General features: G+C 37.4%; 1 protein-coding gene across 3 annotated transcripts in view; it reads left to right on the top strand.

The window, feature by feature from the left end:
- The window catches only part of THOC2 (THO complex subunit 2), a 59,337-nt gene that overhangs the window by 10,299 nt on the left and 29,623 nt on the right, over positions 1-19,415 (top strand). For all 3 annotated transcript variants that reach the window (XR_013538676.1, XR_013538677.1, XM_072981130.2), the window contains exons 2-18: positions 105-148; positions 1,887-1,978; positions 3,007-3,058; positions 3,990-4,060; positions 4,611-4,732; positions 5,596-5,729; positions 6,780-6,946; positions 8,362-8,454; positions 10,512-10,667; positions 11,406-11,578; positions 12,747-12,942; positions 15,843-15,884; positions 16,401-16,531; positions 16,648-16,749; positions 17,770-17,854; positions 18,152-18,245; positions 19,329-19,409. Coding sequence is in view for 1 of the 3 variants with exons in the window: in XM_072981130.2 (XP_072837231.2) it covers positions 105-148; positions 1,887-1,978; positions 3,007-3,058; positions 3,990-4,060; positions 4,611-4,732; positions 5,596-5,729; positions 6,780-6,946; positions 8,362-8,454; positions 10,512-10,667; positions 11,406-11,578; positions 12,747-12,942; positions 15,843-15,884; positions 16,401-16,531; positions 16,648-16,749; positions 17,770-17,854; positions 18,152-18,245; positions 19,329-19,409 (1,835 nt within the window). In the remaining 2 variants the exon portion in view is untranslated. The remainder of the gene's footprint in view (positions 1-104; positions 149-1,886; positions 1,979-3,006; positions 3,059-3,989; positions 4,061-4,610; positions 4,733-5,595; positions 5,730-6,779; positions 6,947-8,361; positions 8,455-10,511; positions 10,668-11,405; positions 11,579-12,746; positions 12,943-15,842; positions 15,885-16,400; positions 16,532-16,647; positions 16,750-17,769; positions 17,855-18,151; positions 18,246-19,328; positions 19,410-19,415) is intronic.

A 19,415-nucleotide genomic window follows, 5' to 3' on the forward strand; every position in this document is an offset into this window, starting at 1 on the left:
GAAGACAGTTGAGTTCTAAAGCACTGTTTAATGGCACATATTTCAGCTGACAAAATGTTCTGTCTATTCTAAAATACTAAATTTTGATTTTCATTTTATTTTAGCTTGCAGTTATGTCGTATGCTTTCTGAAAATTCAACTTTTAGAGGTAAGGAGATGAGTTTGGATTTTACTTTGCTTAATCCCATACATGAATTACAATGTCATTAGAAGTAATGATAAGAGATGGGAGTATTCGTATAAGAATATGAATATTCCTGTGCAGCTAGAGTTAACATATTCGTATTTGAATATGAATACCTCCATCTCTAGTAATTATCTCAGTTTTAGGTAGCAAGTAGTTTTGTGTGTGCCCAAGGGAACTTTGGAGGGCAGCTATTTCCAGCTGCATTTCCACCTATGTTTGAAGTAAATAAGATTGAAAATATTTTATCAAATTCTTGGAAGGGTTTTCCATAAGTAGATAAATTCCATGAAATAAATGTAGGTTCCTGGGCTTGATGGTAAGTATTCTAGATTAATTCCGGACTTCATCTTCATCTTAGACTACTGTTGTTAGGTAAAGAAGAATATCCTGTGCAGCATGTGTGAGTCATATTAGATCCCCATGGTTTTAACCAGGAAGAGCTCAGGGCTCCCGAGAGGTTTATGTTTTGCAGTCGCAAAAGAGACTTCACTTTCAAATAAATACGTAGTGTGCCTAATTCATTTTCCTCCTGTTATATTGAGCAGGAAAGTATAATAGAGCAGATTATTTCTCCCATCACCAGAAGAGTGGAGAAATATTGACTGAGAATACTTATTGAGGCTGTTTACACTTACCTGGCAGAAAACACTAAGAGTGGCATATATGATTATAGTGTTAAAAGATATATACTGTAGTTAAATATTTGGGTTAGACCTCTTGCATAATAAATAACCCAGTCCTGTTGGAGGTTCTCTTGAGCAAGTCCTGTCAAATCTGATCAGAGCAGTGTGAAAATATGGTGCTCTGGTACCTATAAGGCAGTGATGGCGAACCTATGGCAGAGTTGGCATGCAGAGCCCTTTCTGCATGAGCATGAGCCGTAAGTCACTGGATCGCTACTCCCCACCTCCCTGCACAGCCAAACCCCAGAAGGCAGCTGCAGCTGTGGTGCTGGTGCTTTTGACAGGCATGTGGGCCCGGATCTCGAGAGTTGCTGCTGGCGGCGGATCTGGAGTGGGGTCTCGAAGCACCTCCATGCCTGCGATTCCCCCTTCTGCTGCTACCTCCAGTTCCACCGCCCTCTGGGTTTTTGTGGGTTTTTTCCCAGTTTGCGCACTCAGGCCCAAAAAGGTTTGTCGCCACTGCTATAAGGTGTCATTGGGCATGAGATTTTCTGACTTCTTTCTACCACAGCTACAGTTCACCGGGAATTCCACCAACTAAAATTTTGGCAGCTGTTAGTCCTCAAAGGAGGTCCAGCACACATGCTTGATGCCCAGCATTGTTTTCTTTGCAGCTATTGCAAAGCAAGAGTGTCTTTCTATACATGGTGGTTGTCTAAAAACTACCAGTCCCACAATCTCTTGTACGTAGTTCCCATGGTGCTTAGCAGATCCCACCCACTTTATCCCAGTTGCCAAAGTTCTGGCTGGGAGAATTCTTGGTGAATTATGGTAGCCAGAGTGGGGGAAAATTCTGAAAATCCAGTGCCTGTGTATTGCATTTCATAAAAATGCACTGTTCAGACTCTATATGTAACTACTATTGGTTTCTGGGAATGGTGATGTATATTTTAGAAATAACTGGAAATACTGTTGAAATTTTGTAATTCCTATGCAATGCATATCTTATAAATAACCTTTTAATGAGATTCAGCAATTAGATCATTTGGTGCAATTTTCCCACCCGTGTCTTACAGGTATCCAGCAGGCCTTGTATGAGCTTGCATATCATGTTATCAAGGGGAATCTAAAACATGATCAAGCTTCAAATGTTCTCAATGATATTATAGTAAGTATTTGTCTGAGGTTCCCTGTTAGGCATATTATTTTTGCTTTGCCTTTCTTGATGAGTCAGCTGGAAAGGGCTGTCTAGTTTATGCCCCTTCAGCTGTTCAGAAGCTGCTTGTAATTTTAAAGAGAAAAAATAAAAAAGTTAAGAGGATGGTGTTCTGCCTTCATTCTTTCTCTGATGCACTGCCATAGGAGGTTTGAATGTTTGTCTGACTATTAACTGTAGTCTGACTATTAACTGTAGATTATTGAACCAGGGACTCTTTCAGATTCATATAATGTAATTGCAGCATTTTAGAACTGAGAAGCAGAAAAAACTTCATTTGCTTATTATTAGACTGTCATGTCTTGTCTTTATTTAAATAGTCACTGCTTTTAAGCTAGATTTAAAAACAACAAAATGTCAAATTTCATGAAAGTTATGCACCTAGAAGTCCTATTGATGTTTAGCATATGATTAAGGTTCCCTGCTGAAGTCACTGGGACTTCAAGCGACTTAATTGAAACAATTCGTGCTAATTTCCTGAGAGCCATTGCAATCAATTGTGCTGGAGACTCCCAGATATGAATGGTCTCTTATTATTTTATATCTCTGTGATTTTATTCTGATTTTATTTGATTATATTTGTATTTTAAACAATTGTGACGGCTTTAACTAATACAATAAACTTGAACTTGAACTCTAACTGAAACAATGATTTGTTCTAAATAATTTTTTAAAAAAGTATATAAAAAGCTATTTCACTTTATGCTTTTAAATTGTATTTATGGTATTTATCTATTTATTTATAGAGATGCAAACAAGCCTTAAATAGACCACATTTTACAATAGCTTGTAGTTGGTGACTTCTAGATTATACTTCAGAAGCAGTTGACACTTCCGTTTGAATAAAAGCCCTATAATGCTTAACTGTGGCATTACTTTATTTTAACTGTTGAGTTGAGATTGTAAATCATAAAAAAGTATATTTTAAATGAACTATGTACTGACAAAGCCATATTGTTTTTCCCCTTCTATTTTAATAGGAATTTCGGGATGATATGCCCTCCATTCTAGCTGACGTGTTTTGCATATTAGGTAGGTTTTCTTTCCCCGTTTTTGTGTAACAGTTTCAATTTTTGTCTGTGGTGACAGTGAACCATACAAGAGAGCTTAGTTATACAGAGATATTTTTGAAAGCTTGGAAGAGAACGTGACATCTTTCAAGAGTGAATTCAGCTGCTGAGTCCTAATGCCTGTATAGCCAAAATGGGGCTATTTGGACACTCAAGTGACATATCTACATGCTCAGAAAATCTGTCAAAAACATAATGTCCTGCATTGCATGAATTGTTTGATATAAATAGACAGTCCATTGATTGAGCAATTGTTATAGTTTACTTTCACTGATGTTGGACTGTTTTTTCTTAATAATTTTTATACAATTTTTTCTTTTGGCTGGATGCTTCAATTATGCATAAACCTGTTCTGTAAATAAGAGAAATAATGGTATACCTGATGTACAATCCAACACATGTGTATTCAGAAATAGGTTCCGTTGGGTGAGTGAATATAAGATTGCAACCTGGGTTTCATGTTATTGTTAGTTACAGTTTTGAAACCTTAATGACTTTCCCAGCAAGTTGTAGGAGATTTATTTATTTATTATTTATTTTATTTTATTTGTACCCCACCTATCTGGCCTAATAGACCACTCTAGCATGTACATCAAAAGTGAAGCAAGGTTTTATGTTACTTAATTGATTTGCAGATTCTTGCAGCTCTGTCATGTATGTAGAAAGTTATGTTGAAATGCAGCAAAGATAATACAGCGTGAAGTGTAGCATCAGAAAACATACACAATCTGTACTTATTTTCTCAGTTGGTCTCAAGTGATCATATGATACATTGTTTTGTGAAATGAAAAAAATGCTGCTTTCTAAGAGAGAAGACGCAGAAATTTGGTTAAATGTTTCTGTGTTAAAAAATAATAATGTAGCTTCTGTTTTGTGGTTTTTGTTTTGGATAGATATTGAAACGAGTTGTTTAGAAGAAAAAAGTAAGAGAGATCAGTTTATGCAGTTGGTGTTAGCATGTTTGGTAAGTATTGCTCCTGCTTATTTTTGCTTTTAAAAACCCTTGAATCTGAGGGAGAGATGGGATGACAAAACGCATGAAATTAAATGTATTTAAGGTAATTGCCCCTTATATTTTTTGTTAACTATTAATTGTGTATGTTTAACAGATTTATATTGGGATGATTATTTATCATAAAATGGCAATAAACCTCCATGCCAAACTTCCTAACTCTTGGGAACAATCCTTTTTTAGAGTTCTTGTATAATGTTTGAAATGCACAGCGATTTCATGACTATCAGTTGTTTCTCATGTAGGTGGTAAAGCTGAGTTGGCTGGTAAAAGTACAGAAAAGTTTCCGATTCTTTGTTTTGCCTATTTTTCAGGGAGGATGATTTTTTATTTTTATTTTTTTAAAATAAAGGTGAGCTCTGTCCAATGTGCTCCCATTATCAGTCTGAAGTGGTACAGCCTAGATACAGGCTTATTGTTAAATACAAGTTCTTTGTTCCCACTATAATATAAAGGTCAGATGCTGCTAAAAATAATATATGTGTGGTTCTTTTTGTACCAGTACTTGGTTTCGGATACTATACTAAAAGAGCGTCTAGATCCTGATACGTTGGAATCATTAGGGCTTATCAAGCAGTCCCAACAGTTCAATCAGAAATCAGTGAAAATCAAGACAAAACTTTTGTAAGTAAAAATACATATTCTTTAAAACAAACACACACAGAAAACCCGCAGAGTGATGTCCAAATGACAATCCCCTCTTCTGAATTTTAAAACCTCTGCCTCAGGGCTGAAAGACACAGATATAGAGGAGCTGGCAATTTCTTCTGTGGGTTGCACTATCTTGGAGTCTTGCAAACATTACTAGAGTATCTGGCAGGTGGCTTTGTGTGTTTGTATGTTTGAGTGTTAAGTGTGTGCATGCCCATCTGGCGATGACACCCCGTCCTTTCGATCATAGTCTTATGTATTTTCCTGAGACAAAATATTTTCTAAATGCTTGTATTGCAGTTTTATGTGAAGGAGAAAAATCAGTGTTACTACTTGTAGGTAGATATGTTACTTTCTTTAATGTAAGTATTGCACTTTTTATGCGGTATCCATGTTAAATGCTGTGGCCTAAATACAGTTGCTAATCCCAACTAGACCCATTGAATCAATTGCTGAATTGTAAGTCAGCACCTAAATAAATCTCTTATCTTTTATTGCATCCAGTCTATTTGGGACTAGCAATTCATAATATCATACCTAAGCACCAGGGTTTTTTTGTTTTTTTTTTTGGTCTGGGGCATCACAAAATGTATATCCTTTAATGTTTAGCCATCTCAGAAATCAAGACCTATCTCAACATGTTGGATTATTCATTGTTATCCTTCTTTTTTGGTGTGCACCTATGTGTATCTGTGCAGTTCTTAATCTACTATGTACATCTCTCTCTGCTTTGTAGCTAAGCGCTTGAAACATTTAGATGCACAATCTAATAACCCCCTTCTTAGCTTTTTGTAACATCTCTTCAGCCTATATTTGTTTTTGTTTCCTTACTGTAGCTATAAACAACAGAAATTCAATTTATTAAGAGAAGAGAATGAAGGTTATGCAAAACTCATTGCTGAATTGGGACAAGATTTGTCTGGAAGTATCACTAGTGAACTTATCCTAGAAAATATCAAATCTTTAATAGGTAAGATGTGTATGCTAAGATGATGTTGTTGCATATTTTTTACAAGTAAAAGTATGTCTTATATTCATCTCTGAATTATATTTAATTAACAGAAAACTTGGTCAGAAAATGAAAAAGTTTTATTAGTTTTGTGGGGATTTTGTAGTCTAAAGTTCCATCTTGTGGCTATTAAGGGATACATCACTGGTATTTAGCATAATCAAGTTATTGTAGTATAAAGATGCATTGTTCTATGATTCTCGTTGTGCGCAGGCGTGGAATGCCTTAAGACTGATAACCACACGACGCCTCTATGGCCAAATTCTTATCTTATGCTAATTTTGCTTGTTTTGCGTGCTTAATAAAAACGTCTGGGGGGAAGAAGGTAGCCATATTATCTTCATCTTCTTCTTCTTCTCTACCGGTACCTGAATACTAACAAGATAAAGTCTGCAGTGTCTTCATTTATCAGAGCTCTCCCTGGTTTTCATGCAACTGCTGCTTGGCTGGCTTCCAAGCAGGGTTCCCTGGGGATTTCCCCACATAGTTTGAATACAGTGGGGTCTTGACTTGAGAACTTAATCCGTATTGGAAGGCGGTTCTCAAGTCAAAAAGTCTGTAGGTCAAGTCTCCATTGACCTACAGTGCATTGAAAACCGATTAATCCCGTAACAGGCCGTTTTTGTTCCATTTTGTTTTTTTTCTGATCTGTAAGTCAATTCTCACACTGCAAGTCAAACCTAAATTTTGCGGCCAGAGAAGTCTGTAACTCAAAAAGTCTGTAAGTCAAGCCGTCTGTAAGTTAAGGGTCCACTGTAGTTTTAGCTAATCAAAATACAAGCACTGTCTCCAGTATTTTATTTTGTAATAGTCCTGTAATCTATAACTGATTTTGTATCAATATCCATGTTGCTTTAAAAGTTTTGAGCAGAGTGTGCTGGACTTTCGAAGATGTCTAATATGTTTCTGTTTATTAAACAGTATAAGACAGTAATTTTTAACAATGGAAACATGTTTTTTTTTCTGTTGCCTCAGTCAGAGATAATTTTAATTGCTCTTTCTCTTTAATAGGATGTTTTAACCTAGATCCTAACAGAGTATTGGATATTATCTTAGAGGTCTATGAATGTAGGCCAGAATATGATGAATTCTTTGTACCTTTGATTGAATCCTACATGTACATGTGTGAACCTCAAACTCTCTGTCATATCCTTGGGTTTAAATTCAAGTTCTATCAGGTAATATAGTTAATTATTGCATAGAATTCCACTGTGACATTTCTTAAAAGTATTTATACTTTGTTCAATATGAATTATCAGCTTTTGTTTTCATCAGTATATAGACAGAATTGGTTATTGGCTTTTCATTTGAATGCATTTCAGTGGGGTTTTTACTTTGGTTTGACGACGATTTCGCTTAACAGTGATTTTAATGGAACGCATTATCGCCGTCAAGCGGGGCACCACTGTAATGTCAGGAGAATTTAAGGTACATTGTAGATTGCACAAATTTGTAAAAATAATAAGAAATTGTCATATTCCCAGATTATGAAACCTAGATACCTAAAACTCAGCATGCATATTAAAGGAAACACGGACCTTTAATTTCTCTGCTTTGTACAGTTGGTTAATTAAGAGTAATATAGTCTAGCCTTCTGCCGGTATAAGACATTTCAGCTGAAACACATCTGGCAGATGGTCATCTGGTCTCTGTTTAAAAGCATGCAGTGTGGGAGAGTCTATCATCTTCTGACGTACTCTGTTTCCCTGTTTAATAGCAATAGCCACCAGAATTTTCCACTAATATTTAGTTGGAGTCTCCTTTCTGGTTAAATTGTTCAAGAAGTAATTCAGTGGTGTTTTTGGCTGCACTATTGAAAATCTGATGGTATTTTTGGCTACACTGTTGTTACATTCTCCTTCTCATTGCTTTTCTGTTACTTTCCATTCCTTTTTTAAAAACTAAAAACATTCTTAGGTGCCAATTGAATGTTATGAAACTGGAAAAAAATTATATGAAAGTGTCTTTAAAAGGTGACTTGGAAAAATAAATTAGAATATTTTATATTAGTAATGTAGCCTTATTCCTGCTGATTAAGTAATTTTTGAAATACAACTGTTTGCACCTCTCGTTCCCTCAAATGCAACAGATTGTAGGTAACTTATGTTATTTCTAATGTGTTACCTTCAAATTGTGCCTCTAGGAGGATGAAGCAGTAAAATGCATTTTCAAGCACCAGTAATGTACCGTTTCTCCGAAAATAAGACCTAACCTGAAAATAAGCCCTAGTATGATTTTTCAGGATGCTCGTAATATAAACCCTACCCCAAAAATAAGCCCTAGTTAAGTGAAAGTTCGCCCTCCACCTCTGTGCAGCAACCAGAACATGACATGACTGTTTTTGACCAAATGTAGACTGTTGCATATGAAAAAAATAAAACATCCCCTGAAAATAAGCCCTACTGAATTTTTTTTGGAGCAAAAGTTAATATAAGACCCTGTCTTATTTTTGGGGAAACACGGTAATTTATTAATTATTGAGCCATCATGCAAATTGTTATGATATGATGCTTTTTCTGAGAAAAAAAATCTCATTTAACCATGATTGAAGTCTCTCTAAATGCCCTTTCTGAAATTATATTTTTCTCTTTAGGAGCCAAATGGAGAGACACCGGTCTCTTTATATAGGGTTGCTGCAGTTCTTTTGCAGCATAACTTAATAGACCTGGAAGACCTTTATGTACACGTAAGTTATTAAATTCTCTTTAACTGCACATATGAATTGTTTTTCTTAAGGGGATTTCCCCATCTCCCACCCCACAAGTGATGAGACTTCAGTTTTAACAACAATATCTTTATTTAACAGAACTAGAGGTTCTCCGCCACCACCTGAAAGGGTTCATCTTCACCCAAACACCTGATGGAACTTAAACAAACTGTCCCTTGTAACAGTAGTCTCTCCTAATAACAGGGGTGAGGGGTAGGGGTTCCAGCAACCTCTCCTTGTTGGTGGGGGTACAAAGGGCTTGGGGCCGGGCTGCCCACAGACGGGTATTTCTGGCTATCTCCCTGGTCTTTGGTGGACTCCGTCTCTTCCTCACCACCAATTCCAGCCACCCCGCCTGGGTTATTTCCCCTGAGGTCTGCACTCTTCCTTCCCTCTTGAGCCTCTTCTCTGTTCTCTCAACTCCCTCTCTCCCCAATAAGACGGCTTACATGGTGGCTGGTGTCTTCCCTGCCTTTCTGCTTCTTCCTTAGCTGTTCTCAGCTAAACTATCTCCTTTGTTCAGGGGTCTTCCTTTTCCGTGCACTCCCAGCCCTCCAGTAGCTCTCCTGCTCCTCTTGTGTCACTCCTTTTCCTTCCTCTCCTCCTCCTCCCTGCCCTCCTTCATCTGACCCCCCTCTTGCTCTTTCCCTTTCCCTTTTTGCTTCTCCCTCTCTTTTTCTCCTTTGCACTGCTAGCTGTGATTCATGACTGATTGATAACTCCCTTCCTGGGCTTTCCTGAGCTTCTGGACTTTCTGCTTTGGGGGGGTGGTGATTCTAGTTTCGAAGCCATCACTCCCGGCCTCTGTCAGGAAGCTGATGGTCCCATGACCCTCTACTTCTAGGGGATTGGGGATAGCAGACTAACAAGGAGGCTGGCTTCCCTGTCACTTTCCTCACACTTGACTTGTAAAAGCCAGTGTGAAATATGATGAGTGTTGAAGGGCTAGAGTTGCCTCAATATGTTGCCTCAGTGGCCCATAACACTCTCAGCAAGCTTAATAACTAGGAACAGTTTGTCATTTCATTCCAGCAAAACTGTGCTATCACTGGGTTAGAGAAGAGATGTATTTGCTGCTTTCTACAAAATGTTACCTTTCAGATGAAGAATCACAAATATGTTGTTTGAAGTCAGTTGAATGCATGCTGTTAAATGATTTTGCTCTAGGGCAGGTAGAAGTGGTGCAAGAATAAATTACATGAGCTAGAATAGAAGGGCCCAAGAATCTCTAGACTTGTGCAAAAAAGCCTAGCTATATCCATGATTTTGGGATTAGTCTCAGGATTCGGGCAACCTGGATTCACATCCTTGCTTGGCTGTAGAACCTCTTCAGCGAGTGAGTGTAAAGATGCTCCACTTCTTCAGTATTTCAAGAGTTTGGCCACTGTATTCTCGAAGGCTTTCATGGCTGGTATCTGATGGTGGTTGTGGGTTTTTCGGGCTCTTTGGCCATGTTCTAAAGGTTGTTGTTCCTAACGTTTTGCCATTATCTGTGGCCATGGGCATCTTCAGAGGATATGAATCAACTCTGTCTGTGCTCTGGTGCAGTTTGTTTGGATAGTTGAGTATTTATAGAGGAGATGGGTGATTGTGGTGATCAGTGTTTTTGTTGGGGGTGTATTGTGATAAGAGGGAGAGATTATCTGTCACTGTGCACTGTATACTCTGCAGTGGTGAGGGGGCCCCTTTTGTCCTTTGCTTACCGTAAGATTTGTTGTATTTTTGTGGTGGGCCTGAATACTGTTTGTAGGTTGTGTTTTTCAAAGTTTGCCCAACGACACCCATCAATCATAGTGACAGATAATCTCTCCCTCTTATCACAATAATACAGTTTGGACACTGTTTCAGTTGTCATTTGTCAAAAGTGACTTGATAATACACATGATTTAAGCATCCAGGGGATCGAGGTTTTTTAAATGGAAGAATATTTAAAGATACATAAGGACAGGTTGGGGAAGGAAAGTTTACAAACCTGAAGCATTCTGGAACAGAAAAAATAATTCGGTATTTTAATGAATCCCAACTTGGTTCTGTAGCTCCTTCCAACGGATAGTGCAATTCTTGAAGAACACAAGCGAGAAATTGGCGAAGCTAAACAAATTGTACGGAAACTTACAATGGTGGTGTTGTCTTCTGAAAAGACAGAAGAGAAAGAAAAGGAAAAAGAGAAGGAAGAGGAAAAAACGGAAAAGGTAAATTATAAGAATGTTTTAGAATTGTAAATCTAGGGAGCTCCTTGTCTGTGGGATTATAGGTCTGATTATTTTAGGTCTGATTATCAGGCAGACTTTTGAGAGTGTCTGAACCCTTTGGCTGTAAATGATTGTGGTTAAATAGCTGCACAGTTCTGATGGCAACAAAAATCTATTTTGCCTAGAGATGGTGCTGATGAGATGCTCTGTAACTAATGCACAGCTGTTGTGCAGAGCTCCCAAGTTGCCAGCGGATGAAATGTGTACTCTGTAATCCAAACAAACTGCCCAAACTCAGTGTATGGGAATGTAATATATTGGGACAGCACCTCCCTTTTTTCAAGACCTCTCAGGCATGAGAAACCATTGCAAGGCTCTGTCCAGCCCACTGACCCCTTGGTGACAAGTTGCAATCCTCCTCTATATTCTTTTCTTCAACAAACAGTTTCAGCCTTGGAAATATAGAGGAATGAGCGAGGAAGCAGGAGGAGTATGATAGTGTTCCTCTTTTCTTTTTGGTGTGGTATATTTTCCATTTGTTCTGTTATAAGAGCACATTTGTGCAGATTTAAATTATTAATTCATGTTGTTGACCACCTGTTTTTTATTTAATCTGGTGACAGTTCCAATACTTGACCTGTGAGTGTGGTAATAGGTATAACTATAATAGAACAGACAGGTCAGTGTGGAACTGTTCAGCTAATAAAAGCACATTTCCCTGCTTGCTTATTGTTGCAGCCACCCGATAATCAGAAACTCGGTTTATTAGAAGCAATGCTAAAGATTGGTGATTGGCAGCATGCACAAAGCATTATGGATCAGATGCCTCCATTTTATGCAACATCACACAAATCTATTGCGGTTGCTCTTTGCCAGCTTCTTCATGTGATGATCGAACCCCTTTATCGAAGGTAATGGTGCCCAAGTACTCAATAAACTGAGTAAATTACTCATTTACTTCATGTCTATCCCACATTTCTTCCAATAAAGGAACATAAGGCAGCATACCATTAAAAATACGCGTATAAAATCACAACAAATTAAGGTATTATCATTAAAATAGGATTAAACCAAAAGGATTTAAAACATGGTTGGTTTAAAAGGTTTAAACAAATAGTAAATTAATTGTGCATCATGTGCTTTTGAACTGCCTATGTGTATATATGACTTCTGTTGTTTGAAGTCTCTTTAGCCTTTGCTTCACCTGCTGATGGGTTGTGAAGTATTTACGAAAGTTATAAACTAAAAAAAAAACAACTTACAAGTAAGGATCAATGTTGCTGTGGGTTTTTTTGTTTTGTTTTGTTTTTGGAGTACTATTGTGGTATATATGTGCATGTTGGTTGGTTTGAAGCCCAGCGCAAACCTTTCTGTTCACTACACATAAAAAGTTTAAAAACTGGAGAGGGGGTGTGATGTTTTGCTTTGATAGTCTCAAAACTAAATGACCAGGAGTTATCAACTTGTACTTGTTGAACGGTACTGAAAAAATCATTGGCACTTACATGGATTTTCATTTGTTTCAAAAGTTGACTTTAGTTTCTTCTTCAAAATAATTTTTTTAATATAGGCACCTTTTTGTATTAAAAACTAAGTGCATATGAATGGATGTTAAAGAAGATGAATTTGGGGAATGCCGGGCCGTCCTTCTCCATTGCTGCTATGTGTTTATGTAAAAGACCTCTTAAAAGAAGGGAGTGTGGCAGGCCCCCTTAACCCTTCTGAACTAACACAGGCAAATTCAGTTACGCTCTGCTGTTCAAAAGCCCTCGTATCCCACCCTCTAGAGAAGCTTTTATGAGGTGCAATAGGAGGCTAAAGACTTTAGTGAACATGTTTAAATTAGCCTCTTAAGGATCCAGGCCGGTTTATCAATAGTTATATATCACCATCTATTTGTTCAGGCATTTCTGTATGAATCCCCCTGATGGGAATGGGTTGTACTGCATGTGGAGGATATATCAAAGAGTTCATGGAGTTGTAATTTCTAGGTGTAACGTGCCTTTAGAATAAAATACTTTTGGTGTATTGTGAAGTGTTCTGTGTAACCTGTATACATTTATTTTTTCTACTTAACAGAGTTGGAGTTCCCAAAGGTGCCAAAGGGACGCCAATCTCTCCTTTGCAGAACAAGAGAGCACCCAAACAAGTAGAGAGCTTTGAAGATTTGAGAAAGGAAGTCTTCAGCATGCTTTGTTACCTTGGCCCACATCTCTCCCACGACCCCATATTGTTTGCAAAAGTGGTGCGTCTTGGGAAAGCATTTATGAAGGAGGTTAGTAAGCTTATAGCAGTCATGCAAGACATTTTAAGGAATGTTTCTGTGCCTTATAGAGGTAGATCGGGTGACTATTCAATATATTGTACCTCTACAGTTGGAGGCATTGGGATAAAAGCATCTGAAGATCTTTAGATAAGTACATTTAGGAGGACTCAGTCTCTACTCACGAGCTACAAAGGACATCAGGAGTAATGATCAATAATTTAAGCTGGGCCCTGAAACAGACTGGAAGCTAGTGAACAAGTCAGAACTCTAGCATAATATATGTTTATCACCCAGGCTGCAAGTTAGCTGGCCTGCACAATATTCTGAATTAGTTGAACTTTCTGGATTGTTCTTGTAAGCGGTCCTGCATTTAACAGATTGCAGTCATCCAAAAAGGAGCTTTTTAGGATATGGATAAGTGGAACAAGAGGGTTTTTTTTAGAGATTTGAAAAGAATGCCAAACCACAAAATCAGGATCGAACGTTTCTAATTGCGGTGTTCAAGAAAGCAGAAAAGAGATGAGGGAGGCCCTGAATCTGAAGTTCATTGTTCCTACTTTTTCCTGTAATACTGCAGAGTGGCTGAGTACTCTAGTATTTGCTTTCTTGAAGAAGATATTCCTTCCTGTGCTCCATAAAACAAACTTCTATAAGGAGAAAAGTAGTGGATAATGCGGGGTGTAGGATACATATATGTTGAATATCTGAATATAAATCTTCCTATCCCCTCCTTTAGTTTTCAAGGTTCCATAGGGATCCATTTTGCCTCAGAGAAGCCTTGTGTGTGTGTGGGTGCTTTAAAACTGGGAAATTGCTGGCGGTAGTCCTGATTGCACTGGTGCTGATTTTCTGATATTAATATCTCCCCTCCCTTCGAGGCTCCAAAAGGATTCTCTCCAGTGCAGAGGGATCCCTAGGAAGCCTCAAAACCTGAAGGTGGGAGGAGGTTCAGAAGTTGTAGGTTAAATTAAAATTAATAAAGGTTAATGTTGTCAGTGGCAACATCATCACCATTTATGCCTGGCAGAGTTGTGCAACAGGATTACAACAACAAAAACAGCAAAAGCAGGGGATATGAATTATTGCTTACTTTATTCTTGCAAGCAAGGATGAAAACCTTGAAAAGTTTTTTCCCCCCGATGGGTGAGCCTACAAGATTTTTTGTACATTTTCTACATTCTGGTTCTGTTTTAAGAAAACTGTGCTGAGGACTTTTTTGCATAGGAAACCTAGTATTTCGCACTGAAAATCCAGTTTTTGACAGCATATAAGGCATTTCTATTAAAAAAATGAATTACATAATAAAACCTTTATGCAAGAAATTGGGTGTGTGCTGTTGTAAAAAAAAGCTGTTATTTTCATCAGTGAAAAAATATTGCAACTTTTGACCATTATTCTTTTTTGGGTTTTCACCAAAGTTTGCAAATATTGGTTAAATTTTATGCACCATAAAAGGGTGTATTTTATTGCAAGTAGTTGTTTGTACCCATAATGTTCAATAAATAAAACTCCACTGTTGTTATTTTGCTATTGAAGGAGAAAATTATAACCCTCTTCATGTGGCAGAGTGCTCTATGTAATTTCTCTGTTAAATAGCTGACAAGAACTCATAATAGTTTCCAGGCACTCTCGTGGGAATTTCAAGTTAAATATCTGTTAACTGTTGAGAATAAGCACTTGTAAATCAGAGTTGAAATGTAACAGATCCTAACAAATAGCTAGGTGAGTATCTTCTGATACAGAAAAAAAGTGTGCTATATGTTTTGTAATCTTGCAGAAAACCTGTAGCATACTGTTAAGACCTGTGGTGTTTTCCACCCCAGTGATAGTAGATGCCTTAATTGCACATTTATTTCTTGGTGACAAAAGTCCTTTTGTACATTATCCCAGTTTGAGCATGTTTCAGTTTTATGTGAACAAGCAGACATGAACCTCGGGCTTGGACCACTCTCTTCTGCATCACAAGCATGAGGAAGACCTTGAGAGCACCTGTGTTAAATAACCAGAATTTTCTTGTTACTTCTGAACTGAAACTTTGGTTAATTCAAATGGTGGCCTGATTAAACAGAACATGATCATTAACCACAGTTCAATGCTAGCGTGTTTTAATTAATTCCAGGTTAAACTGAGGTGGACAAAGTACGGCCTAGGGATTTTATGAGGTCTTCCATGTGTTGTCCGCCAGGCAGAACCACATTTTTTTCCAAAGTTGATGGACCAAAGCATTTGGTCCTGCCAGGAATTGATTCTCCCATTGACAGGGAGAAGAAAGTTGCACTCTTCTTCCCCCTCCTCCCGAGGTAGTGTGCATTTAGTATCCTGTGGGAAGAAAGTATGCACAAAGGAGGCAGGTGCCGGCAAAGATAGCTTTGGGGCCTGCTCCTGTTAGATGATTGCCACCACCACATGCAAAGCTTGTAACAACAGTTGTGTGTGGAAGATTATATGGTGACAGTTGCTCTAGTGTCAGTTACAGATGGGCATGAACCACCAGTTTAGTTGTCAGTCCAACAGGTATTTTGTGAATCTGAGCCCCACCTCCTCCAGCAGGTGCCCACTCAGACGCTGCGCCCAGAGTACCGTATGTGTGGCAGGGAAGCCAGGGTGCTGCCTCTGAGTGGGTGCAGGCTGGAGGAAGCAGGGCTCGGAACGACCAGACACCCGTTGGACTGATGGACTGGCACAAACTGCTGAACTGGCGATGCATGCCTGTCTCTAGTGCCAATGGTTATGTCCTTCTCATTTTTAAAAACAAGTGGTTCTTGATCTATCTACAGTAGTATTTAAGCATGGACTCAAAAAATGGGATATAACTCTGTTCAATAAATAACCAATAGCTTGCTTTCAATTTTGTCTTTGATCTGAAGTCATTATGTTTTTCTAAAAATTCTTATTCCCCTTACCCCCAGTACCAGTCTGATGGAGGCAAACAAGATGATAAAGATAAAATGGTGAGCAATTTTAATATGTATTCTTGAAATAATTTGTTATACTTCTTTATGAAAAAGAAACTTCATATATACAGGTGTCCTGTGCAACTTAGTGATTTTACCATTTCCTTCTTCTAGTGGTGCCCTGGGACTGTGCAGCTTGCCCGAGGTTACATACGCTAGTTTTACTCACAGGAGGCACAGAGCAAAAATCAATTCCCAAACAGTCCTAGGGTGGCCCTAGAAAAAGGGAATGGTAAACCACTTCTGAATATTCTCTATCCGGAAAACCTTGAAAAAGGTTGCCATAAGTCAGAATTGACTCAATGGCACATCATCATCATCATCATCATCATCATCATCATCATCATCATCATCATCAATAATAATAATAATAATAATAATAATAATAATAATAATAATAATAATAATAATAATAATAATAATAATAATAATAATAATAATAAACTAAATACCAGAGTTAGCAAGTTTGTTGTCTTTGTCTCCAAATGGCAATATTTTTCTTCTTTCCTTCAGGAAGTATTATTCAGTTGCTTACTAAATATTACCGACCAGGTTTTACTTCCTTCTCTTTCCCTGATGGAGTGTAACGCATGTATGTCTGAAGAACTCTGGGGGATGTTTAAGACATTTCCATACCAGTACCGGTGAGTAATTATCCAGAAAAGGTTTATATTGAAAGTACAGTTTTTTTAAACAACAACAACAACAACATTATTATCACCACTAAACTTTATTTTTTTGTCGGGGGATCCTCTCACAGGTACCGTCTTTATGGTCAGTGGAAGAATGAAACTTACAATAGCCATCCCTTATTAGTGAAAGTTAAAGCGCAGACCATTGACAGAGCCAAATACATTATGAAGTAAGTTACATTGTTTGTTTCCTGTGAGGGAATGTCTGTGGAACTGTAGCTAATAAGCATCTTGAGAGGGGCATGGCTACACATCTGTACTCAGTAGTGTGTTCCCATGTTCATTGGAGATTACTTCCAAATATTTGACATTAAAAAAAATCTGAAAAATGTCCTAAGAAAACTTTCTAAAATGTAATACTGAATATTTAACTTTTTTTAAGTATCAGAAGGCTAGAAACTATTGTTGGTCCCAAAGAGAGCAGACTCACTTGAATAAATAAGACTTGTTAAGTCAAAATTTGTGTAAGTGTTGATTCAATAGGTTTATTTGAATTGAGACTGACAATTGATTTACGCCAAATTGCCCTCAACTCTGTCTGCGAGTTAAAAATGTATCATTATTTTAATTTTTGCCCTCTGTTTTTCAATAGAGGCAGATAGAAATCAAATGGGGAATATACCTGTTGCATGTGAATTGTTCTTAGGGAATTCCAGAACTCCAGTCTTAGCCTGTGTTAGCAGAAAAATACAGTGGTGCCTCGCAGGACAAATGCCTCGCAGGAAAAAAACACGCAAGACAGATGGTTTTGGCAATGGGAGTTGATGACTCGTAAGACAAATGTTCCTATAGCCGTGCTTCGCAAGACAAATGTTTTCCGTTTTTTGTTCCTGCCTCATGTTTGCTGATTTTTAAATGTTTTTCTATGATGTTTAAAAAGTTAATTTTTTGACGGAAATTTTTTAAATCATCTGCACAATATGTATGGCTTTAAAGAACACTTAATAAACCCTTTGTAAAAAAAAATGACTTTGTTCTGACTTTTTTTGCCCATAGGAACGCATTAATTAGATTTCAATGCATTCCTATGGGAAAATGCGTTTCGCAAGACGAATTTTTCGCAAGACAACATTAACAGCGAAACGAATTAAATTCATCTTGTGAGGCACCACTGTAATTTAATCTGAAACTGACTACAGAGCTGTAAAGCTGCCGAAAAAGATAAACTAAGGTATGATGTTCTCTTCTAGGCGTTTGACCAAGGAAAATGTAAAGCCTTCTGGAAGACAAATTGGGAAACTAAGCCACAGCAACCCAACCATTTTATTTGACTATGTATGTGGCAAGCTAAGTATTCACTATATCTTTGCTATTGCATGACTCCTGTTGAATTGATCCATTTTAAAACAATAGGCTATATATTTTAAACTAGTAATGACTGCAAAGAACATTTTTATAACTTATAAAACTGAAGTTTAAAAACATTAGAATGCTACTATAGTGCAGCTTCCCGAGATGTGCAGATGGTTTCTTTCTTAGATTAGCAAACCACAGAAATAGTTTCTATAAGAATGTAAGCCTTCTAACAGTTTTATGCAGCTGGAAAACTTTGTTTTCACTTGGTCTTTTCAGATTTTGTCTCAGATACAGAAGTATGATAACTTAATAACTCCAGTTGTTGATTCATTGAAATACCTCACTTCATTGAACTATGATGTCTTGGCATGTATCCTTTATCAGGTTTTTAGAATTGCTACTTGGCAACAAGTTATAAGTTACATTTTACTGCCCTCCCTCAATTCGTAGTTACCAACATTACCCATCTTCCTGGATTTTGCTGTTTTTGGATCCATGTTCTAGGATTTCAATTTCTAGACACCAATTATGGCCCTTAACAGTTTGAATAAACTATTCAAACTGCATATGGTTTCTCTCCTATTTTAAGAGCAGGAAAGTTGTTTAATTGTTGTAAGCCTCCAAGAGACCTTTGGGTAGAGTGGGCGGCATATAAGTTAAATAAATAAATAAATAAATAAATAAATAAATAAATAAATAAATAAATGTTTTTTTAATATTTTTGTCTTGTCACTGTAATACAGTAACACTCACTGAATATTGTAATTCAGACTCAACAAATTGCTATTATTTTACTCTTTAAATATAGCTAAACCTCCAAGATACATACTGCCCAAAATCCTGTTGCTTTGCATAGTAAACTGCACTAGAGTAGGTCTATTGATTCAGTGTGAATGTGTTGAGTCAGTTCCTCCATAGGTTCTATTGATTCAAACTGGCCTACTCTAATTGGGACTTACTTTAGCATAGTAGGTCACTTTTAATTAAACGAGCTTATGGAGAAGTTGAAAGTCCCCATTGATTTTGTGGACCTACTTTAGTGTGATTTACTGTGCTAAGTAACAGGATTTTGGCCTCAGTCAGCTGTCTTGTCATAGAATAAGAAAAATGTGGCTTTTTGCTAGACCAGCCTTTTAAGTGTTTGTTATTGTTTTTGACTGGGAAGTACAAGATGTTCATGGAGGAGAAGAAAAGTGCTGTCATTTTGAGTTAGAACTGTATATGAGGAATTAATGAGTGAAGAAGAGTGAATCCTTGAGAACCACAAAGAGGCCATTCCTTGAAGTGTTCATATACTATAGTATAGTCCTTCATTCTGTAGACTATACTATAGTATCAAGAGTGTCAGTTCAGCTTGCAAATGTATCGCAATTATTTGTTCACAATATTTGATGCTGTATATAATTGATTTTGATAACAAGAGTGAGCGAGATCTTGCTTAACCTAAGGAAAGATTGCATAATTGAAGCACTGGCTAATCCGGAGAAGGAGAGAATGAAACATGATGACACTACAATCTCCAGTTGGCTTCAAAGTCAGT

Source organism: Pogona vitticeps, chromosome 11 (genome assembly GCF_051106095.1).
Source record: "Pogona vitticeps strain Pit_001003342236 chromosome 11, PviZW2.1, whole genome shotgun sequence".
Taxonomy (NCBI): domain Eukaryota; kingdom Metazoa; phylum Chordata; class Lepidosauria; order Squamata; family Agamidae; genus Pogona; species Pogona vitticeps.